The following is a 25,941-nucleotide window of genomic DNA, read 5'->3' as shown; positions in this document are numbered from 1 at the left end:
TAACTATTTTAATGCCCCTGTCTACTAATTCTAAAATCTAGATCAGTTCTGGGTTGGTGTTTTTGATTCTTCATTTTTGGTTGTATTGGTTGTTATTTTTGCATGCCTCGTGATTGTTGATTGGATGACAGACATTGTGAATTTTACATTTTGGGTGCTGGGTATTTTTGTATCCCCGTAAATATTCTTGAACTATGTTCTAAGATACAGCTATTTGGAAACAAGACAATCTTTTTGAGGTGGGACCAGTATCATGTTTAATCTAGGGCTAATTATTTCCAATACTGAAGCAAGACCCTTCTGAGTACTCTAACCAAAGCCCTGTGAATTATGAGGTTTTCAAGTCTCACAGCTGGTGGGAACAGACACTATTCCCAGAATTGTGTGAGCATCGAACAATGTTTTTTTTTCAGTCTTTTCAGGCACTCTTTCCCATCCTTGGGTAGTTTCTTCACTAGTACGTGCTGATCCAGATGTAGCTGAATATGTGATGGGAACCTTGTGCAGATATCCAGAGTTCTTTCCCTGTGAAGCACTCTCCTCTCCAGTCCTCGGTCTTATGAACTATAACTGCTATTCGTATCCCAAACTACATCTCCTGGAGTTAGAGCCTTCTGGGCTACACCTGGGTCCCTTCTGTGTTCTACAGCTAGAAACTCTCTCTGGGCAGTAAGGTGGGCAATCATAAGGCTCACTTCATGCGTCTCCTGTTTTCCGGGGATTAGTGTCTTTCACTGCCTGATTGGCAACTATTCGTATGCGAGTGGGGCTTACTGATTACCGGCTTCACGGTAAGATAACTGCCTGGGTCATTTCATTGGGCCCCCTGGGGTCAGTATGCTTAGGTCTTTCCTCTTGGGCTGGATGGATTTCCCCAAGAAGATTCTTCTGATCTGTTATTTGAACAAGCCTGGCTGAAGGGTTCTGGGATAGCTGAGGGCCCACCAATCAGTATGTAATTGTTCACTTTACCTCCATGTTTTCACTGTACTACCTCACCCTCAATGATGGATGCCACAGCTAATATCTTTGTTCTTTCCAGAGAATACACGTCTAGCCTTCTGTTAGGGAGATGGTGGGGAAGTGACTGTCAGAACAGGAGTAGTGAATCTCAACATCTGTGGTACTTGCCATCCAAGATGGCCCAGAATGACCCTCAACTCCTGGTATGCATGTCCTTGTTTAGTTCCCCAACACAGTAGGGCTGACNTTTCAAGTCTCACAGCTGGTGGGAACAGACACTATTCCCAGAATTGTGTGAGCATCGAACAATGTTTTTTTTCAGTCTTTTCAGGCACTCTTTCCCATCCTTGGGTAGTTTCTTCACTAGTACGTGCTGATCAAGATGCAGCTGAATATGTGATGGGAACCTTGTGCAGATATCCAGAGTTCTTTCCCTGTGAAGCACTCTCCTCTCCAGTCCTCGGTCTTATGAACTATAACTGCTATTCGTATCCCAAACTACATCTCCTGGAGTTAGAGCCTTCTGGGCTACACCTGGGTCCCTTCTGTGTTCTACAGCTAGAAACTCTCTCTGGGCAGTAAGGTGGGCAATCATAAGGCTCACTTCATGCGTCTCCTGTTTTCCGGGGATTAGTGTCTTTCACTGCCTGATTGGCAACTATTCGTATGCGAGTGGGGCTTACTGATTACCGGCTTCACGGTAAGATAACTGCCTGGGTNAGCGAGAGAGGGAACACAAGCAGGGGGAGTGGGAGAGGAAGAAGCAGGCTCATAGCAGAGGAGCCTGACGTGGGGCTCGATCCCATAACGCCGGGATCACGCCCTGAGCCGAAGGCAGACGCTTAACCGCTGTGCCACCCAGGCGCCCCCATACTGTGAGTATTCTTGAGTCATCTTTTTATTGTGCTTTTAAGAGCTCTAAGTATTTCCTTTTAGGTAAATATACATTTTCCCACTGAACTAAGGTTTTTTTCTTTTGATTTACAAAAGCTCTCTATATTTGAGAAATCAGCTCTCTGTAATATCTATCTGCCAATATCTTTCCCTGTTTGTATTCAGTTTATGGTGGTTTCTGCCACATAGTATAGTTTCATTTTTATGTAGTTGACACAATTTTTTTTTTAATTTTACAGTTTTGTTTTCTGTGGCTGTGGTTTTTTTGCTTTTCAGTTTTGTGTCAGACTCAGAAAGGGCTTCCACATTCTGAGATTATTTTTAAAAATTCTTCCATGGTTTGTTCCAGTGCTTTAATCACTTCATTTTACATATATCTAGCTCTAATTTGGGTAAAATTTATTGCAATGTAGGTAACTGATTGAACTTCATCTTAAAAAAAAAAAAACTTTATCTTTTTCCATATAGCTACCCACTACCAAATCCATTTATCGAATTATCCATCTTTCCCCCAGTGATCTGAAGTGTTCCCTTTACTATATACTAAATTTCTTTATATAATTGGGTCTATCTGTGGGTCTAGTAACCTGTTCTACTGATCTCTCAGTCTATTCATATGCCAGTAAGATAATGCTTTATTACTGAAGTTTATCTTCTCCTGTTATTACTCTTCTCTTTTGACAACTATCCTCTGAAATCATGACTAAACACAAACAATTCTGAAGCCACAAATAACTAAAGAATGATAATGTAGTTGGCTTTTTGGGACAGATTTTCAACATTCATATACACGAAAGTCCAATATCCTATAAATAAGAAAAATCATAAGAACTCATGAACAAAACAAGTATAAAATTGGATTCAACTAACTGATTAGTAGTACGGTCCTCTTTTCCCTTAAGAAAATTATCTAGTTAGGAGATTATAACCTAAAGGAGACAGAATCAGAGAACACAAGTTAATGGTATCTGAATTATATTCAACGGTCACTGATTTCTTTGTACTGCTCATACCTAATATTCAACAAAATATTCTGTATCAAAATAATTATCTTACTTGTAACAAAAGCAGCTGGAAAAGATGATCATAGCAATTATGCAGACAGCCATAGAAATGAGCACAACCAGCCACCGAATGCTGCCATCAAAAAACGGACCTGACGAGGGAAGTAAACAATGAAGTACACATATTAGCTTTCTATCACGTATTAAAGAAGAAAAATAATTTGTAGTGTTAAATTCTAGAAAGCTTGTTTATTGTTAAAACCAGAGAAAATATTTTACTGAAAATCATCATCACGCTCTTCTCGGCTAACCTACCTATGACAACAGGGGGCAGTGTAGGCTGTAAATACTGGTTACATAAATTGGTCCGACAACATTCTATCGTCCGGCGCAGCTGGGCTTTTGGGGAGTCCTAGAGGAAGAGTAGTGATAAAATTAAAAATGGCTTGATGTTGTAAGTTGATAATGAAGTTTTTTAAATATTCATAAATGTAATTTATAATTCAGTCGAAAGAAAAGGACCTCCAAATTTTATGTGTAAAAAAAGATTACTGAAAAATTAGAATCTGTGCTGAAATGGTGAAGATTGTGAAATTATTTTTCCTAAGGAGGACATATGTATGTGGATGGTGTGTTGGAACACTGAACTATAAATTACAAACAAAAGTTCCTACGTATTTTTCACCAAAACTTTGGCGAATCTTATTACTATTCATTTGTTTTTAGTAAAAATGTAACTCATGGGATCTTCTCCTTAAAAAACATGGATAAGACATTTTATCACAACGATGAACTAGTAGGGTACAGAGGATCTCACAGCAGTACTGAGACGGCTCAGGTGGAGGCTGTCCCAGTCTAAAGAAAAGAGACGTCAGGAAAAGCAGCCGAGGAGGCAGAAGATACTGCACAGTGTGCTTACAACAGCGAGGCTGAGACTCATGACCCCCACGGAGAGGCAAGTTAAAGCAGACGCAGTGCGGACAAAGGCACAATACAGAAGCCATATTCCTGAGTTTCTTAGAGCCTACCAACCAGATATGACACGTGTCCCTAACAGGTCAGAAAATGAGCACAGGAAAAGACCGTAGTCATGAGAACAGACATAAACAATTATGTGTGAAGTCTGACTTGATTGGTACAGTACTTGACAAGTTATTAACTTGAATGCTGACATTTTAGCACTGCCTGGGAAAACTGCCATTCTGGACCAAAACAGTAACAGAAAGGAATTGCTTGTCATTATAAAAGTAGCAACAATATAAGCAGAAATTGACAATGTTATTCTTAAATATCAGATGGCCAGAAAGGAAAACCTTCAGCGTGCTCGAGTATAACTTTAAAAAAGCCAGGAGTCCACGACTTGAGATTCTACCAGGGAAGGTGGGGCAAGAGTATGTGGAAACTTTCAAAAGCATAAGTTTTACACTTGAAATGAATTTTTAACATTAAAACAATTTTTACTTTTAAATGATCATAAAAAGAGGAAAGAGAGATATGTTAGGAGTTAGACAGATGACTCTGAAATAATCCCAGGTCAAAAACATTTACACGAAGGATGGAATGAAGCACACGTAACTGAAGATGAATGCAAGGACTATGAAGCATCCGGGAACAGCTGCAGGAAGGCTAACGATCAAAACGAGCGGAGCCTTGCAGAAGAGAAAATGTGAAGAAAAACCAAGAAAGCCTTTCTCTGGCAGTGCTAGAAGACAGACCACCAAGCAGCCGCTGTGTTGTTGACAAAACAGCAGGTGATGGGGGACAAAGATCAGCACCATAAGTAGGAGCTGCTCTCCCAGACACAGGAAGAGATCCTCCAGGGCTCCTGTGTTCTGCATGAGTGCCTGCCCTCGAAGCCAAAGCCGGGTAATCACGCCCCAGCAAGGGAAGAGAGAGGCCTGGAAGGCAGGTGTGATGGGAAGATTTTAGGAAGAACAAGTTGGAAACTGAAGAGCTAACTGTTACACTATTTCTTTTTTTTTTGAAAAGAAAGCAGATTTGGCCAACTTGAGTTTGGAGGCATCATGGTATTATGGAAAAAGCAAGGGCTCTGAAACCAAAAAGCTTATTAAATTCTGGCTTTGCCACTTACTAACTTTGTGAATGATGAACTTCTCTGGGCTTTCGTTGCCTCTGCTGTAAAATGGAGGACAAAAATACCTGCCTTATGGGGTAACTGCAAGGAAATGAGGTAACATATACCAAGTACCTAGCATATTAAGTGCAAACAGTAAATATTCGATAAATTAATTCTTCCTGCTCTAGTGAATGTGACATGATCCTAGTGGGGATTCTAGAACAAGTCGAAAAATGCTTATGAACTCCTGGAAGAGTCAATGTGGCTTCACCAAGCACAGCAACAGCAGCCTCAGCTCCCACCTTTCTTAGATAGGTTAACTGTATGTCTGGGTAGGCAAAGATCAGATGATCAAGTTGGCGGAGGGGACCTTTCCTATTCTTGCACTCCTCCACTCCCATCCTCTACCTGTGTCCATTTGTGTGATTTGTCCAGAGTTATGTGAGCTGAGCTACTTAGATCTGAATTACAACAACACTGTTTGGAAATGAGATTTTCGGTCCCAGGCCTTTGATCTGTAAACCAGGAGATGGGCGAGACTGTGGAAAGGGAGAAAGGAACAGAAACTGCCTGGGGAGCCCTGTTCTCAGGCAGCCAGAGAGGATACTATAGGATTAGGCTCTGGAAAGCAATTCCCCTAAACCATCCCCGTGCCCATGTGACCCTTGTGTAACACAGTCTGTGTACCTAGGGATGTACGTAACCGGCTTAATGGCTGCTCAGTTGTACCATCAACACAGTAAAAGCTAACGTGTATTAAGCCCTGTGCTAAACTCCTTACATATACATTATCTCATTTGATCCTTACAACTCCTTTACAAATGAGAAAACAACTTTAAAAAAGAAAAGTTCCTTGCGCCAAAGTTCTGCACCTAGTGAGCAGCCACACATGGATTTGAATACAGACTGTGAAGTCTAACAACTAACTTGTATCAGTGAATTCGATTTGTGATGCACCTCGTTTAGGGGGTTTGCAGGATACTGGTTGTTACTGCAGAGCTCAGTGCTCTAACCATAGTCCTTTCTTCAATATTCTCAGTGATTAAAAAATGTATAGAATTTGTGGTTGACAAACATGCAAATGGCATAAAACTGGAAGAAATAATCAAATAGCATCCCCCCAAATCCTGATAAATTACAGCAAAGGGCTAATTCTAACATGATAAAATTTAACACAGACAAGTATGTGAAACTATTTCACAAAACTCATTCCATTCCCATCCTATTTGTGTCAAGAAACCAAAAGAACCAATAAAGAATGGAAGAGATGTGGTCCAGCAGTAGTGTGAGTGAAAGGTGGGGATTTCAGCTAACAGGGGCTCGACACGTTTCAAGAGTGTGGTATGACAATCCATCATCTAACATGAGATTTGGCTGTATTTAGAAAAAGGGAAAGGAGTTACTTATTCTCTGCCCACCCCCCGCCGGTCAATAACCACACTTGATTCTGCATGCAACACTGAGAAACCAGAGTAATGAAGCTGATCATACATGGAGCAGTTGAGGTGAGCATGAACTAGCATTTTCATCGGGCAAAGACTNATGAACTAGCATTTTCATCAGGCAAAGACGAGAGGGAATGGGGAAGAACGCAGGACCACACAAAAAAACTTACTTCACACAGCAAAGGGCTGTCTTATTAAAGAAGCTTTAGATTTGTCCTCTGTGGTGCAATGGGACAGGAAGAGATTTATAGTCATTAGGAGGAAAAGCTTTCTAAAGATCAGGTCAGGCTGTTTGTACAGATGAAACAGGTGGTCTTGGGAGGCGAAGAGCCCCTGTCACTAGAGGTGTCGCATTAGTAAAACAGATGGGATGCAATACATGTGTGGGGGGGAGGAAGGATGTACAGAGGGGACGTGTGGATTCCAAACTTTAGCAGAGGTTGGAACATATAACCTTTAAAGTTTCTATCAATCCCGAGAATTTCTTAATAATGGGAATAACTTCCGAAAATAGTTGAACCTTAAATTTGTGAACAAATGGTTCTGTCTAAAGCTGTTTTTCAAAAACACTGGAAGGACTGCTGGGGCAAAATTACTATACAGGATTTTGAAGCGATTAGGTTTATACCCAAGAGCCATCAGGATGTTCATAAACTCTATTACCAGCTCTGAGATGCCTCTGCTGCCGCTGTTAAAATAACTCCACTGAGATTTCCTTACAAGGACTTACTTGTCTCAGTGACATGCAGGTTACTGCCCATCACCCTAAAGTCTTTCCAGTCGATTTTATAACACACGGGTGACACTGCAGTCATGACAGTTTGGAAACAGGATGAATTAAATTTTTTTTTAAAGTAAAATAACCTGGAACTTCAACTACCACAGTCCTACTACTTGAAGCAAGACCTAAGTTTCCTCCAATATATTTGATTTACAGGAACATACAGTGATGAGCAGACCAGGCACACTTCTCCTGGAGAGATAAATACTTTTCATGTGGCCCCTCTCTTCTTTATTTCATAGGCCCCAAATGAGATCTTACCTTGCACTGAAAGTCAGATCCTTCATATTTCATACACCCTGAAGCTAATGTGGTTTCTCCCTGGTCATCTTCTTCGATGATGGCAAAGCAATGCCCATTAGTTCTAAAAGAAAAGACCCCAAAAAAAACAAAAAACATAACTTCACATCAGAAAGTACCAACTAAACCTCAATTTGAATGTGACTGGGTACTGATGACCTTTAGCACCTTGTTTTTTGAACTAGAACTGCACTCACGTGTTATTTACCAGCAAAACTCTATGGGTTTTCAGGCAAATGAAAGAGGTCATGCTTGAACTAAAACCTAATGGTTCAAGGTGGAAAAAGACTTTTTTCAAAATGAGTCCTCCAAATATGAATCATTATGTAACTTCTCTTTGCTAATCACAGTCATGTGATCACAGAAAGCTGATTTATAAAATTTTACAAAGTAAAGAATCTTCATGTTTTAAAAATATGCTTAAAAATGGCTGCCTCTTTAGGGCACCTACGTGGCTCAAATGATTGTCTGACTCTTGGTTTCAGCTCAGGCTCAGGTCACAATCTCAGGGTCGCAGGATCAAGCCCCACGAGCAAGACTCCATGCTCAGTGGGAACTCTGCTTGACATTTGCTCGCTCTNTGCTCAGTGGGAACTCTGCTTGACATTTGCTCACTCTCTCCCTCCCTCTGCCCCTCCCCCAACTCGCACACCCTTGTTCTCTCTCAAATAAATCAATTTTTAAAAAATGACTTCCTCTCTTTAGCCATAGGATTTTCAGTATTCACACACCATAGACAATAAAAACAACTTTTCTATGAAACACAAAACCAGACTAAATGACAAAGAAAAATGTATTTGGGAAAAACAGACTGACTAAAATCCTGACAGGTGCATTTTACTGAACGTGATAGGAAAAAAGGGATAACTTTTGAAAAGCTTTAAGAAATTTACATATGTACTGTATGGTGAATAACATAATAAAAAATTATTATAAAAAAAAAAGAAATTTACATATGTATGTATTTAATGAAATGTTACCATTTTAGTATTAGTATGTTGGAGTTTACCCCTAATATATTCACATAGATTTTAATGGGTAGGAAGATACTTCTAAAAGCTTTTTTTGGGGGGACGCCTGGGTGGCTCAGTCGGTTGTGTCTGACTCTTGGATTTTGGCTCAGGTAATGGTCTCAGGGTCATGGGATCGAGCCCCATATCGGGCTCTGTGCTCAGCTGGGAGTCTGCTTGAAATTCTCTCTCCCTCTCCCTCTGCCCCTCCTCCCACCTGCATGCACTCTCTCTCTCAAATAAATCAATAAATAAAATCTTCAAAAAAAAGGGCTTTTTTTGTGCTCTTATTTACCATTCATATGATAACCTAAAAGACTTGCAGAATTATTGAATTTTTTTAAGGAAAAAAATGCTAAATGTGGGGTAAAATCCTGTTAAACTTAATGATTCAGTTTTATTCTGGATTGCAAAGCCACTAACAGCCCACACATATCAGGCACATAGTATAGACAGTAAGTTTGGCCAGAAATTACTTGGTGACATAGTGTGGAACACTCCCCTTTGACAGATCATCCAGGCTGTCACAATAAATTCAACCACCACCAGTGGACAAACAACAAATCTAAGACATGATGAACTATCGTATAATTTCAATATTTTACATGTGTACTTTTTTGCTTTATATCTGGTGACATTCAAAGAGCATACAATTATTAGGAAAGTACAAAGCAGGACGTTATTACCTTCATTACATCAATTAACTGATGAGACTGTGTTGTTCAGGGAATTTTTTTGGCTAATAAGCCAATTCTTCAATGTCCCCAAACAATATGGAATAGAATTATATGATCATATATAAATGTGCTGAATAGTTAACATAAAATTAGGTAGGAGAATTAAAACTGTCATATAAATCAGATTTGGATTGGGAGCTCACTTGTAAGAAAGTAACATAAAATTAATTAAATATCACAATATCAATTCCTATCTTTCTGTAAAATATTTCAACCAATTCAGAATCATAAGATTTTGGGTGAATTTCTTTTTTGGTAATCTCTAAATTTTCTACAGTAAGTATCAGTAAACTTTATGATTAAAAGATTATTAAATAAACTCAAAATGTTAGACAAATACCAGATTCCTTTTATCTCCTTAAAAAGGATATTACAATGGTTACTGTAAGAAAAGAACCATCAATCATGTAGTAGTACTAATGTTCCCATATAGAGAACGAGAAGCTTTTTGGCTCTCTGGAAAGATACCATATAAAATTAAAGGGAAAAAAAAAAAAACTTAAACAATGTAAACAATTCTTAAAATAGCACCAAATGCACTCCTAGTCTCATAACTTTAAGAAGGACTGCATAAAATACTTACATGCATGTGTTATTAATAGCATCGTCCGGGCAGTGTCCTGAGCAATAGCACTTTAAAAAAGGCAAGGTATCCTCTGGTGCTAAGGTTACTCCATTTTCTGATTTCTTCTGGTCAGAGTCCGATTTCATCCCAGTACCATGGAGCATACTGTCGAGATTCTGCCCTGTATTCAAATGTAAAACTTGTGAATAAACCATTTCTGAAAAGCTAATTCTTTCATTTCAATTTCCAATGAGAAGTTTCTAGGCTTTCTTACTACAGTATGGCAGCTACTGTGTTTAATTAAAAACATATTTCATTCATACATTTAACATCTGTTAATAAACGATTATGCACAGAATAACTGTCCCCGGTATCGTGGGACATACGGAGAGGACTATGTCACAATTTTTGCACAATGGAAGAAAAACAACGTGGCAAAGGTAGAACATGGTCATAACTTGTAAGAAAGGTACAAAACGGGAAGCGATTCCAGAGGAAGTCTGAGATTGTTTCCAATCATTAAAAAATACACAAATTATGGTTCTTAAACTCCTTGGCTCAAGACTTGGGACTAGCTTTAAAAAAAAAATAAGTTCTTTATTTATGCCTCTACGTGGGAGTGGAGTTACTAAGCATCTCGCTTTGAACTTTAACTGCTTAAGTAAGGGAATTGTGAGAGCAAGGGGACTAATCATATTATCTGGTGCCTTTTATCTCAGGGTCATTGGTTCAAATCCAGTCTATGCTGCCAGAAACTGAAGGTTACTGTAGAGCAGTAGCTGGCTTATGAAAATAGAACTGTGTTCTTGCATTAGAGTCCAGTAGCCTCAAATGACAGATACTGTCATATTTGCTACTGAATCTTTCAGGCTGAAAGCTGAACAGAACTAAAACATTTTAGTAATTCCTCCCTCCCTCTGAATCCGCTGAAATTGGCTAGCCTATTCCTTGTAGGGTTGACCTTTAGGGAATAAAATGTAGAGCCAAATAGATATAAAATATTAAGAGAACTGTGTATAAACAACATTTCATTATAAATGGTAAATAAGTGGTTCAAGTAAAATGTGGACTTGACTTTAAATTGAGCCACAACGGTGAGATGCACTACTGAAGAGAAAAAGTAACACACATACACACACTGATAACAGGAAAAGAATGTCGCAATTTTTTTAAGTGATTCCATTCCTTGAATTTTAATAATCTTCATTTAACCCTTTAAAGATTTTATTTATTTATGTGACAGAGAGACAGCCAGCGAGAGAGGGGACACAGCAGGGGAGAGGGAGAGGAAGAAGCAGGCTCCCAGCCGAAGAGCCTGATGTGGGACTCGATCCCGGAACGGAACGCTNCAGCAGGGGAGAGGGAGAGGAAGAAGCAGGCTCCCAGCCGAGGAGCCTGATGTGGGACTCGATCCCGGAACGGAACGCTGGGATCACGCCCTGAGCTGAAGGCAGACGCTTAACGACTGCGCTACCCAGGCGCCCCTTAACCCTTTAAATTGATAACAAAACTTAAAGACCTCATTTATGTTAGAAATGTCAACTGTAAAAATTAACAAAAGGGTGGACTGGCCAGGAACAGAAGAAATCCACTAGGCTAAAAACAAGGAGACTTGGATTATGGTCTACTATGGTCCTACGATGGTCCCAACACAGTTTAGTTAGCTGGAAGATCACAGACAAGCCATGTCACTTCTCCAGACCTCATTTACTCAGTAAGACCACAGGACTAGAGGCCACCTGAAGTCTCTTCACCAGCTTTAAAATCCACTATGATAACAGAAGGAAGAATTAATTTAAGTATGGGGAACAAATGGTAAGTAATATACTATATGCAATTAATTTTTCAAAAATCTAGTGATACACAGAAAAAGTGGTATAGTGTGGTAGAAATGACACGAAAATAACAGTGCGAAGGTAAGGGTTCAAATCCCAAATATATCCATAGATGTTACTCTCTGAACCTCTTCTTCTATCTCTAAAAAATGGTGATAATAATTCCTGCCCAATTCAACTCAAGGTTATATACAGATGAAATGAATGTATAATAAAGGGCTTAGTTACATATAAAATAAGGTACAAATGAAGAAATTAATAACAAAGATCATCCTAAAAGATCACCAATACCTAGAATATTCAAAGTTATATCATGGTTAATACACATAATTTCCCAAAACACTATCCGAATTTAGGAAATAAAAATTCTAATTATAATAATTTGCATCTGGGGTTTATATTACCTCAAATACTTATTTAACAAAACATTAATTAGAGGCCAGCTATGTGCAGGCAAGTTACTGAATGCTGGAAACTGATCTGGCCCTTGAGAAACAGGGAAGGTCAATAAGCACATAAACACACTGTGAAAAGTGATATAATACAAAGGTAAACAAAGGAAGGAGCCTGTAACACAAACTCAGCCTAGGTGTCAAAAGCAATGAAAACTAAGCTGTATCTTAAAGTTATAAGATTTCCCTAAATAGAGCCATGGATGCAGAGAAATATAACAGCAACAGCCTCTCTGCACGCTCTCCCTAGGTGACAGCACCCATCTGATGGTTTAAACAAATCTCTTTGTTGATGGTTCCTAGATTTAATCCTCCAGCCTTGAGCTGCTTAGTAATCTCAAAATTAACTTGTCCAAAATGGAACTCATTGACGTATCTCCTCAAACCCATCTCCCCAAGTCTTTTGGTTCAATCTTCAAAACATATCTCAAGTTTTTCCACTTTTCTCCAACTCCATTGCTATTACCTGGGCCCATCACGCCGTGCCACTTCTGAGATAGAAATCTCCACACTGACCTCCTTACTTCTGTGCTTGGGCCCTCCCATCCATTTCCCACACAGGGGCCAGAGTTATCTTTTAAACATAAATCTGATCTTGTCACTCCTCTGCTTAAAATCAATTAATGGCTCCATATGCACTCAGAATAAACTCCAACCTCCTTCACCATGCCCACCGCCAGCAGGACCTGGACCCTGGGTACCTCTCCAACATCAACTCACAGCACCTACCCTCCACCATGCTCAGGCATGCTACCCTTCTGTCAGTTCCTACAATATGCCAATCTCTTTCTACCCACAAGTCCTGTATTTACAAAGCATAAAATCATGAGGTCTGGGGTGGGCCGAGGCTATAGGCTGTATTTCAAAACAAATATATGCAAAAAAATGTTTAAAGTTTACATGCTCAAGTGTAACAACTCAGAAAAAACCCACAAATATATATAAATAGGGAGATGAATAGCTAAAAGATACAAGTGTGTATATACAGACACATTTATACCACCTTCCTTTGTCACTAATGGCAATTTTTGGCATTAATGATTTTACATTTTTATTCCTAAATAATTTTTCTTACTTTCCCATTAATCTATGGGCTTCCTTTGTACAAAGCAAAGAAAAATCCTCCCCTGTCCTTAAGGCAGAACGTCTAGAATAGGAATCAGGAGGCAAAAGGTAGGAGAGCTGGAGAGACCAAAGGAACATAAATGGTTTGCTTGTACGAAGTGATCAGTAACAATTCTCCTTCATCTGTGTGCTACAGAGCAGTGACTACTGAAGGTGGCTTCCAGGTTGTCCTTCTGAATGGGAGTTTATATAATACTTGTCCAATTTCTTCTTCATCACTGATCACTGGGTATGTTGGGCACCGACAACTTCTCTCTTAGCTACCCACTGTCAGACCATGAAGAGGCCCACGCGAACCTGGTGGACAAGGTTACATACTACCCAGAAGTCCTGGATGAGTGGCTGAGTGCATGAAGTGGATAAACCTCTGGGTTATATACACATATATACCTTTGAGGAGGAACTGAGTATTTCCATCGACACGAGCACTTTTAGTATATGCATGTGAGAAGGGTATGTATGATGTTAGGTGGACAGATGTGGTACCCTGCAACAGATGCTGTTAGGTGTTCTTCTTCCCTTTACCTTGCTAGCAACACATACACACACGTACACACACAGAAACACACACACACACATCCTTTTTAAAGTACTGGCTCCCATCTCCATGTGATTCAGGGAAGCACAGCCCTACCCTCAGTAAAGATAATTGCTTTGTCTAATCCAACAAGTTTAGTTCCATTCCCCTTGCCACTGCTTACACAAGAGCATAAATTAATTCTGGCCAATAAAGTTAGAAGGAAGTCCGCTGGGGAGAGGAAGATGACAGGTGCCTGGGGAAAGATTTCTTTACCAATTAAAAAGAGACTCAAGAGACATCCATTCCTCTTCTACTGAATGCTGCCAACTCAATTCTGCCATATCTACATGTGATCTCTGGCCCCACAGCAGCCACACTGTGGCCATGAAGTGAGTTAACCTAGGGCTAAATTAATAGGTGGAGGAGAACACAGTTGAAAAAGAGAAAAAACTTGATGAGCCAAGGAATTAACTTACTGAAGTTCCCCTACCTTCAGACTTCTTGTTTTGTGAAACATTTGCCTTATTGTTTAAGTTATTTTGAATTGGGTTTTTGTTGTTGTTGTTGCTGTTAGTTATAGCTGAAAACACCTTAACTGACAGAAGAGAAAGAATCTGTTCCAGACTCTTTAAGTTGTCCAAAGAATATCTATTTTCCTTATCTTCTGACCAAACTCTGATTCTTTCTGGCGGGACAATGTGTCCAGTCATAGGCAATAGACTTAGATTAATCTAAGCTGACGGTGACAATCCTGTCTCCCAGTTTTCCAGTAGCCCTAGAAATTGTCTCAGTTTATCCAACAAAACACAAAAAAATCTGCCAGCAGAAGGTTGGTTTCTGGGGACATTTTGCTTTCCTGAAATAATATCCAGTTGAAGTCACTGCTGACCCTTTCCCCATTTTTCCTTCCTGCAATGCAGATAACAGCAGCCACTTTGTAACCATTGAAAAGCCAAGAAAATTACAGATATCAATCTTGACACCACTCAACTACTGAATGAGCACCAGCAAATATCTACCATCTACATAAAAAAAATAAATCTACTTGTTTAAGTCACTGTTTGTTGGGTAGTTTCTTGAAGCTAAAATCCATTTCTAAAACTTGTGACCAAGCCAAAACCAAGGATTACATAGTGATTAGATGTTAATATCAGGTGATTCCTTCTTTGTTCCAACATGAATAACTTTATCTCAATTTTATTAAGATTTTNCATAGTGATTAGATGTTAATATCAGGTGATTCCTTCTTTGTTCCAACATGAATAACTTTATCTCAATTTTATAAAGGCCTTAAATCTTTATCAAAACATCTAATGCTCCAAAAATTCCTGTTTACATCTAGGATATGTGTTATTGTTTCTATTTTACAACAAAGAAACCAATATATGGAGAAATTTACTTTCCCAAGACACAATTGAAGCTAAAGTTGAAGCTACAGTCAAGTTATTTCCACTAACACCACTCTCCAATCCTCAGTACTCTCTAAGAAATACCATTTTCTTCTACATTGGTTTTGGTTCTTTTAAGACTATATATTTTTATTTTATTTAAAGCAACTCTCAAACTAATCTTTTTGAAAGGAAATGTAACACGTTTGGCTATTCACCACAGAACTGTAATTCTTACCGAGATTTTTCACTTATACCTGACAACTAAATACCAATTTATTTCATCTAACAAAAGTTTATTACAGAACTTGAATCAGGGTGGGGAAAGAATTTTGAGTCATATTGCCTCTGTGTGATCTATACAGATTTTTAAAAATTTATTTATTTATTTTTTTAAAAGATTTTATTTATTTATTTGACAGAGAGACAGCCAGCGAGAGAGGCGACACAAGCGGAGGAGTGGGAGAGGAAGAAGCAGGCTTCCCAGCGGAGGAGCCTGATGCGGGGCTCGATCCCAGGACTCTGGGACCACGCCCTGAGCCGAAGGCAGACGCTTAACGACTGAGTCACCCAGGTGCCCCAGATTTTTTTTAAATTTAAAATCAAATACTGATTACCTGGAAGTGAGGTAGCCAATATGCTACTATTAATTTAACTCATCTTCAAAACTATGACAGCTTTGGCTGATGCTGATCAACAAGACATGTAACAAGAGCTGTTAAAATAAACATGTTTTATTAAATAATTTGGTATTTCACCAAAAAAAAGTGGCTTTTGGAAGAGGGCTCTCTGTATTCTGGGCGAGAAAATACTAAAGGTATTAATTACACCTAAGATAAAATGTGAAGCTACAGATTTTATTTTTATTTTTAAAATGAAAATGTCAGGGGCGCCTTGGGTGGCTCGATTGGTTAGACGTCTGACTCTTGGTTTCGCCTCTGGTCATGATCTCAGGGTCATGGGATCGAGCCCTGTGTGGGGCCCTGTGCTCAGCAGGGAGTCTGCTTGGGATTCTCTCTTTCTCTCTCTCTCTCTCTCTGTCTCACCCCACCCCCCACTGGTGCACACACACACAAACTCTCTCTCTCTCTAAAATAAATAAATACATTAAAAATATTAAACTATAAGGGGCGCCTGGGTGGCACAGCGGTTGAGCGTCAGCCTTCGGCTCAGGGCGTGATCCCGGCGTTATGGGATCGAGCCCCACGTCAGGCTCCTCCGGTATGAGCCTGCTTCTTCCTCTCCTACTCCCCCTGCTTGTGTTCCCTCTCTCACTGGCTGTCTCTATCTCTGTCAAATTAATAAATAAAATTTTAAAAAAAAAATATTAAACTATCAAAAAATTTGTGCTGTTAATTGTATTTCTTACTAGTAGATATTAATCTTTATCACTGTGAACGAAAATCATCACAATAATTTCCTGTTTGGGAGTTCAGAGCTGTGAACACAAAATTACGAGGTTGTCCATAAATAAAACTTTGAGTATTCTAAGAAGAAATTTTAGTATTTAGCACACACAAATGCAACTTACCTTTCTGAAGGTTTTTAATGATGATAAAATGATTTTTTAAATTATTTGCATTTACTCTGTATTGCATTTTAAAGGAGAAAGGAATTTTATTTATTTATTTATTTATTTTAAAGATTTTATTTATTTATTTGACAGAGAGAGAGACAGCCAGCAAGAGAGGGAACACAAGCAGGGGGAGTGGGAGAGGAAGAAGCAGGCTCATAGCAGAGGAGCCTGATGTGGGGCTCGATCCCATAACGCTGGGATCACGCCCTAAGCCGAAGGCAGACGCTTAACCGCTGTGCCACCCAGGCGCCCCGAGAAAGGAATTTTAAATCTAAGTTTTGAGTACCTATTACTCTGTGTCTTAGTCTTACTAGGACAGATCCTTCATTTTATACTTTATCTCATTTAATTCTCACGAGACCTAATGTTGGATATCATGATGTCCATGTTACGAATAAGAGAACAGATTCAGAGAGGCTGAAATTTTACAAATACTTGAAAATGTTTCTATCACAATCAAGTTCAAAATTATCTGGCATGTATTTGTTCTTTGCCTTTTTACTCAAAAGCTATGCTGGCATACTGAGCTTAACTGTTCAAAACAGGACATGAGGAGAAGAAGCAATTTCCAGAATGAGTGTTTTAAATATAGAAAAAAGTTACTGAAAAAGATAAGATTACTTAAATGAACACTGATTTACCTTGAACATAAGAAATGATGAACAGATAGGCTCCCAATAATTTGATGTAAATATACAGCTGAGTCATTGTTCAATTTTACTGTTTCCTGTACACTGTCACCTCTAATAACTGGTCTTGTTATATCACTAATTTAAATGACTTTTATTCAAAGAGATTTTCTTGCAAAAGGTCTCAATCACTTGACAATGACTCCAACTTCCGCTGCTTTCTCTTGACTCCTGAAAGATAAAAATATATAAAAGGTAATGAATATAACTGAATTCTGGAAAGTTTTCAAAACTAAGAGAGAAAAACAAATGCTCAAACATACCTTTAAATAATGAAATGCATTTTGCGGGGGGAGAGGGGGAGAGAAGGGGGGGAGAGGGAGAGAGAATGGGGGGAGGGGCAGAGGGAGAGGGAGGGAGAGAGAGAATATCTTAAGCAGGCCCACGTCCAGCATGGAGCCCAACATGGGACTCAATCTCACAACCCTGGGATTATGACCTGAGCCAAAAGCAAGAGTGGGAAGCTTAACCAACTGAGCCACCCAGAAATGAAATACATTTTTAAAGATGAACGCTATCTTTATTTACAACAACAGAGAGCACTGTAATTCAAAAGCATGAATAATTCAGTAAATAGGTTGCCACCTCTACTGATCTCAGATTAAGCATATGTAAAACAAGTACACTAAATAATCCCAATAGTCTTTTCCGGCTGCTCTAATTATTTTATTAGTAACAATTTCTAAATATACTAAGAATAAAGTAGGAAAAACTGAATTTAAGATACAAAGCTATTCACCAATAATCTTTCAAATCCTAAAAGATGTGATAAAAACACCTCAAATCTTTGCAGAAGAGAAAGCCTACCTAGGTAATCACACATTTTTACATATGCAGTGTGCTTCATCATTAAAGCAATAGAAATATATCTTAAAGTTATTTTCCTAAAATATTGCAAATCTGATTTCATTAGTATAAAGCTGAGCTTTTAATATGGATGACGTGAAACATAACCTCCCCAGGTAAGATTTGGCAATTACAGAATAGTTGAAATAAGTAACAAAAAAAGCCCTCACTAGTTGGCATACAGATGAATATAATTCTGTTTTTCCTCCCATGCTACTGGTTCAGACAATTTGATTTTATTGATTTCAGCCTAAACTATTCCTGAATGAAAAAGATTTCATTTATTCATGACACAATTATGCCTAGCAAGATTTCTATCATAAACAATCTGAGCTTTCTATTTTATCAACCTAAGAATTTTTCACTTTACTTAGCTCTTCAAAGGCACTTAGAGTATTGAGGAAATAAGGTTTATAGAGTGTCATTTATATTGTGCATTTTAATATGGCTGACTTCTAAAATCTCTACAATTTCTCAATTCTCTACTATAAAATTAAATTGCTTCCCATCTACATAATGCTGAGAGAGTAAGATGTAAAATCTAAAATAATTACAGAACAACATCTATAATGTGACTTAATAGCATTTCTTGGGAAAACTCCCTTCTTGAAATTACACAATTGCGATTCTAGGCCTACTTGCTCCAGGTTTCAAATTCAAAAGTGGTCTGTGGTATAATTCCAACCCTGTTCTCCTGTAATATTTCTATTTGCCTATTAAGTATCTCTACTAGGATTACACACCACTTGTCTAAATCAAATGCATTAACTTTCCTTCTCAACCCTCTAGGCCTGCCTCCTTCTCCTCCATTTACTATCACAGAGGAAGGAAGTGCCATGTCTTCAGTCGCCCATGACAAAAACCCTGGCATCAATTCTGCCTCTCTTGCTAGCTCCCCCCACTCCATACGTCCACTCACTCACCAACAGCACTTTCTGAGTGCATAGGACACATCAGCGCCAGGTGCTAGAATACAAATATGAGCAAGACAGTCCCAGCTTCAAGGAGCTCATGGTCTTGGGCAGCAAACTGATTGCTATGACTGGTTCCATCTTCCAGACTCATTGTTTCCTCATCAATTTATTTAACGCTAATTCGTGGTCTAGTCTCATCAGAGAGACAACCAAGGCATCCTGCAGAGCAGCTGAGGAGACTCNGCAAACTGATTGCTATGACTGGTTCCATCTTCCAGACTCATTGTTTCCTCATCAATTTATTTAACGCTAATTTGTGGTCTAGTCTCATCAGAGAGACAACCAAGGCATCCTGCAGAGCAGCTGAGGAGACTCTAAGCACCTGTCACAGTCACGGTCCCGTTCATAGGACGGGGATTATGTGTGATTTCTTCCACATAAACATCTATGACTGCTATCCTGGGCACAAGTTCAAATCCTGCTCTGCCTGAAATAAGTAACCTAACCTCTCTGGATTAGTTTCTTCATCTGTAAAACTGAGATTATATTATTAAATCATAATTATTTTAAGAACTAAATGAGGTAATAGCTAATACATATTCACCTCTAATTATGTACCATCACCCTTATAAATGCTTTGAATATGTTAATATTAATTTATCAAATCATCACAACCACCTTATGAGGTAGGTACGACTATTATTTTAATTTTACAGATGAGGAAACTGAGGCAGGGCTCTAATTCTAATCAAGGATATCTGAATCCAGAGTCCATGTTAACCGCTACCCTAGACCGCCCTGCTGGATATTTTATGTACATTATACAATGTAAATTATATATAATAAAATAGGAGACCCTGGTATAGAATAGGTGCTCAATAAAGTTTCCTCCTCTCATACACGTTTATAACATGCCACAGGAGGTAACAGGTGTGATCCATGACAACCCCAACTTCATGAAATTCTGATAGCCTAAAAAAACCTGCAGTAACTTGTATAGAGAACAGCTATCAGCCAACAGAAGGCTAAAGGTAAAATGGCTTTAATTGCCTCATTTGTAATCTAACAATGGAAAGCCTTAATCTTTAAAAGAAAAAAGTTCGGTTTTAGCGGACTACCAGCTCAATATGCAGCAGTGTTATGAGAACTGCTAAGACATGAAGGCAATCTTATCAAGCAAGGACAGAGGCACATGGCTGTAATCAAAGAGGGTCACCACCTTCCTTCATCCACCTGGTCAGGCCTCTTGAACACTTTAGAGAGGAATGACAGGAATGCAAAGAAGAGGGAAATGACTACACTTGAGATACAACTCAAAGATGGGGGGCCTTTGCTCACAGAATATCAAAGGAACAAAGTGTGAATGCACCTCTGTCAAGGACATGACAGACATGACGGACAGGAGACTAGACCAATTGAGTGACTCATCGGATTCCTTCTAACACTGAAGTCCTGCAGGAACAGTGTTCTTGCCACTGACTATTATTTTATTTTCTAAATATTTATTAAGTACCTATTATATACATGATTCTGTACTAGACACTGAGAATATACAAATGAGGGCAAAATGGACCCAGCCTTTAAAGAATTCATTGTCATTAAACAAGACAATTAAGATAGTGAGGCTCTGAACAAGACAGTACAAACCATACGTAATCATAACTTGTGGTAAGTGTGAGGAAAGAAAAGTGCCAGGTTCGAGAGAGGCATGGGGTAGTGACCTAATCTCATCTGGAGAGACTAAGGGGAGCCATGCTAAAAAGCAACATTAAGTTGAGATCTGAAAAATTAGAGTTAGCCAGGTAAAGAAACAGAGGTGAGCTATAGGCATAAGGAACAGCCTGTCAAGAATCTCGAGGCAGAAAAGAACAATGGAAGAATGATATTTCTGAAACGGTGAGAATAAGTGGTAGTTGGTAGGATGTGAGTTTGAAGAAACAGGAAAAACAAGGACCAGATCAGGCAAGAGTGTATGAAGGATCTGGGATTTAAATCTAAGTGGGATGGGAAGGCAATTATCTGGTTTCTATGTAATGGAGTGGAGGGGACAAAAGCAGAAGCAAATAGACCAGTGAGGACAGTGTAGTAGTTTAGGAGAGGGATAATAATGGTGGTTAAGATTTGGGTGGTGGTGGTACGGTGGATGGGTTCAAGGTATATTTCATAAAAAGACTCAATAGGGCTTAGTATCGGATTCGATGTGGGGGTAAGGGAGAGTGAGGGTCGAAGGAGATCTCTACATTTCTGGCATGAGCAATTATTGAAATGAGGACAAGTGGATTTTGAAAGGAGCGAGGAGAAGAGATCAAGGGTTCAATTTTAGACATTTGAGATTACCCAAAGGGAACATCTAATGGGAATGAAGCTTAAAGGACACATTTGGTACTGAAGATATAAATCTATTACGTCAACAGCGTAGAGTGTTTGAAGCTATGGCTCTGTATGAGATGGCCTTCAAAGAATGAAAAGAGAAGAGGGCCCCAGAATACCAACACTCATTTAAAAACTGGATTAATAAAAGCATTAACACCATATATATTTATTTGGCATTCACTGATAAAATAAGCTCATGGTCTAGGACCTATCATGTGCAATATTAATGTAGTGTACATTACCACAGCTGGAATAAAAACTACTATTCATAAGTGATACTTTTTCACAGGTTAAAAACAACAACAATCTACCAAAAGATCATTGTGGTGATCTAAATATGTCCATAAGTGCTCTGACAGTACCTTCGGTAGGTGGAGCCTACAACCTGCCTAGACTTTCCACCGGTGTTAATGAGTCACTTCTAACAAACAAAATGAGATGGAGACAACAGAGTGTGACTTCAGAGACTGATCATAAAAGGCATTTCCGATCCCACCTTGCTCTTTCTTGAAACACACACTTTGAGGGAAGCTAGCTGCCATGTCATAAGGACACTCAAGCAGCCTTACAGAGGGGGCCACGTGGCGAGGAGCCGAGGCTTCCCGCCAGCAGCATGTGAAGTGAGCCACTTCGCACATGGATCCCGTAACCCCAGGGACATTTTCAGGTGACCACAGCTTCACTGGCACAATTCACGAGACCCTAAACTAGACCTATCCAGCTAAGCTCCTGGTGGATTCCAGACCCTCAGAAAATGTAGGAGATCATAAATGCTTGTTTTAAGCTGCTAGGTTTTGGGGTAATCTGTTGGACAGCAAAAGAAAAATATTCACTGCTATATGATAGTTATTATGAGAAATTTGCTAAAATAATAAAAAGCCTAATCACTGTAAGTTATTGCCCAGACAACCAAAAAACAAAAGTCTGGAAAGCACAGTCAAATCAGAGCATAACAACATAAGTATAAGATAGTCACAACGCCCAAAGAACTAACTGGTAAATGTAAGTAACATCTTTCTTTCAAAGGAGTAACCAAAAGTATGCTCTTTCTTTTAAAATTATCTCAACAAGTAAGGTTCATTTTTGTGGGAAGAAAACCATCCCTAGTTCTACTCTCTATACTGTTAAACGTGTGCCCTATTAAACTACGAGTTCCAGAAAAATGACATCAATTTTATGTCCTAGGTAGAGACACTTCTCATATAATATCCTGGCAAATTTCAGAGAGTGAATTCTGATGTCAGTCTACTGGTTTCAAATATCAGCTCCAGTATTTATCTGCGATGTAATTTGGGAGAAGTTATGCAAGCTGTCTAGATCTCAGTCTCCTTTGCCACAAAATGGGAATGATACTACTAACCCAAATGAGTTAGCATCGTGCATCTCGGTATTAACCATTCGGTAAGGAACAGCTGTTGTTGTTACTGTTGTGATTACTGTTATTAATAATATAAATACTGATAACTTTCCATTTGTTCCATCATATTAACTGTTTCTGTGATCATGACATAGCAAAACAGTAACCATATTTTGCAATTATTCCTGAAACAGAGTATTTTATAATTCTAACATCTGAAAATAACATATTTTTGAAATCCCTAGAATAACTCATTGGAATTTTTATATTAAATTTAAAATATCTAATCTTGCAAAGCTAAGGATATAAGGAAATGCAGACATTTGAAATGCTACATGATCGAAATTTCAAAATGATGCTGGTGTTTAAAAGCTATTTTAAAATATTTAGTTCAAATAGGCATCTAAATAAATTTATCTTCCACTGCTATATACATAGATTGGTCCTGTTTCTTCTTCAGGAAATAAAACTAAGACAAATTATTCAATAAAATATAAATAATTTCTTTTTAAATAAAAAATTACAAAGCTTGGTAAACAGAAATAAGGCTGAACCAATAGTTCAATCAGAATAAAAAAACAGGAAAAGGCTGAAGTCAGCTGAAAAAACAGACTAAAGTCATTCTTTCCTCTTCCCGTTAAGCCCCCCACCCTTAATTTTTACTTTCTAGTAGTGAGGTTTGGGAATTTTCAACAAGCTGGCCCAGGAAGTAGTGAGGAGAAAGCTCCCCCTTCCAGGGGCCCCTCTCCCTAGGCAGCTCCAGGCGCCGGGCCTGACAAGCTTTCTGAGAAGGCCTAGACTCACTGCAGACTTTCCGGCTCCACAGCCATTGTTTGCATGGCGGCTCTGCTCCTTATCCAGAGCTTGGATTAGCATAAGAATATTGTCTTTTCTCTTAACCAGCAACCCATCTATTCCTTCCCCAGTTCCAACCTCTAGCCCCATCAATCCCTGAGCTAATATATACACAGACAACTGTAGTAACACCGCTCATGGCTATTTTTATATCAGTGTGAAAAACAATCTCACCCAAATCTAAACATAAACCCTTAAGAAAATAACATGCTTAAATAAATAGTTATGTAAGTGTATCTGTGGTAATACACAGGAATCTCACCAAAAAGTCTGCCTTGGAGGCTGTGCTGTGAGAATTTGTGATGGGTGAGACAATTATAATGAGGTCTTTTGGAAAGTCTGAAAAAGGAGCAAAGAGAACCAACCATCTCACTAAATTCCGAGGTATAAGGGATGGAGAAGTTCCACTCTATAGAGACATTTTTTTAAAAAAGATTTTATTTATTCATTGACAGAGAGAGAGAGAGAGACAGCCAGCGAGAGAGGGAATACAGGCAGGGGGAGTGGGAGAGGAAGAGGCAGGCTCCCAGCAGAGGAGCCTGATGTGGGGCTCGATCCCAGAATGCTGGGATCACACCCTGAGCTGAAGGCAGACGCTTAACGACTGAGCCACCCAGGCGCCCCTATAGAGACATTTCAAACTGCCAAGTCTTCAACACCCTGAGGTCACTAATTTCATCATCACCACTTAAGTTACTTCCTAACTAGACTTCACCTTTTCCCAACACTCAATTATTTATTTGAAGCAAATTTAATGCATTTAACCTTTGTATTTCTGCTTAATGGTCCCCTCTTTATTCAAAACCTTTCACTTTCCTTCTGAGCCAACAGACTATTCTCCCCAACACAAACATGAATTCTTCCAGGAACAGAGAGGCAAGACAAACTAGTAGAGCATTATACACTGCTGATGTGTTTCTATGTCTTATATCCCACACCAGGGGCCTCAATATTAGATGCACAATAAATGCCTCCTGGCTTATGAAGTATTTTTAAAAACAAGAGATAATCTATTTTCAACCATTCAACTTTGTACTACAAATCCCCTAACCTAGTTACTCCAAAGTTTTTTTTTGTTCGTTTATTTCTATTAAATGAAAAAGCTCACAAATAATTAGAACTAGATTATGCTACACATCAATCTTTGGCACATCTGCGCTCAGAAGAGATTCTTACTGCCAGCTATTCACTGAGGGCATCTGGGTGTTGTTCTGTCTCTTCTCTGGAATAAGCACAAATGACCAAAAAACACATGAAGTAAATCAGTGGTTGCAGAGATGCCTGGCAGGGGCAGCGTTGGGTCACTTCTGTTTAGGTGTGTTAGGGGTAACAGTGAACAATACTGTCTGTGTTTTCTGCACAGTATTTTTACACAGATAAAATCGGTATAAAATGGTAGTGAAGGGTGCAGGGACTAGCATACAACAGATCTAGGTCTTCTGTGCAGATTAAATGAGAGAAATTCATAAATATTATTTAGTGGTAACTTTATGTTAACATATCACCATCTTTATAATTTGCAAATTAAGTTTTACGTGCATTATACCATCTGTATGACCCTTACGATAAGTAAAATTATTCCTACTCTGACAGAGAAAAGACAGGCTCAGAGAGCTAAAGCAACCTGCTGAATTTCATACAGCTAGCAACTTGAACAATGAAAACCCAGATCTTTGAACCCCAAGGGCCGTGTTTTATCCAGTCGGCACATGAGTTAAGTCCATCAAAAAGGAAACGGAAGTTATTTTTTATTGAGCCACGTAAGATTTTATTTCATCTTCACAACTCTGCAAGGAAAAAGTGAAGCTCAGTAGAATTAAGAAACTTGCCCAAGATCACACAACCAGGAAGAGGCAAATCTGCTGCTGACAAAGCCCAAATTCCACTCACTACCGCAAAGCCAGAAGCCGGTAGGTAATGAGAAAAAACCCGAAAGCAGTATGTTCCTCATTACACATCACTGCTGCTCAGAAAGGGAAAAACTCTGCTCTCCTGTGTGACATTGCTAACATGTCTTTCACCAGCTACACGGGCTCTGCCAAGGGGATCGAGAGAAAGCTGGAGGAGGGAGAAGGGACTTGTTTCTTCCTCACTTTGATGTTCCCAGTCAGCCACCTGAGCCACACCCCCCAGTAGGTTCTAGTTTCCAGCTTCCTGCCACACTTCAGAACCAGCCTCATGGCCCATGTTCAGACCCAGGGGTGCCGGCACCTCAAAGTCTGAGAGCCAGCTCCT

The 25,941-nt window shown here is 39.1% G+C and overlaps 1 protein-coding gene across 1 annotated transcript in view; it reads right to left on the bottom strand.

The window, feature by feature from the left end:
* BMPR1A (bone morphogenetic protein receptor type 1A) overlaps positions 1 to 25,941 on the bottom strand; it is a 76,678-nt gene that overhangs the window by 17,882 nt on the left and 32,855 nt on the right. Inside the window, exons 3-7 of the mRNA XM_019795466.2 lie at positions 17,314 to 17,532; positions 9,795 to 9,957; positions 7,426 to 7,528; positions 3,177 to 3,273; positions 2,914 to 3,013 (exon numbers count right to left, since the gene is read on the bottom strand). Of these exons, the coding sequence (XP_019651025.1) occupies positions 2,914 to 3,013; positions 3,177 to 3,273; positions 7,426 to 7,528; positions 9,795 to 9,957; positions 17,314 to 17,380 (530 nt within the window). The 5' untranslated portion in view covers positions 17,381 to 17,532. The remainder of the gene's footprint in view (positions 1 to 2,913; positions 3,014 to 3,176; positions 3,274 to 7,425; positions 7,529 to 9,794; positions 9,958 to 17,313; positions 17,533 to 25,941) is intronic.

Source organism: Ailuropoda melanoleuca, chromosome 6, assembly GCF_002007445.2.
Source record: "Ailuropoda melanoleuca isolate Jingjing chromosome 6, ASM200744v2, whole genome shotgun sequence".
Taxonomy (NCBI): Eukaryota; Metazoa; Chordata; class Mammalia; order Carnivora; family Ursidae; genus Ailuropoda; species Ailuropoda melanoleuca.
This window is presented reverse-complemented; position numbering and strand designations above follow the sequence as displayed.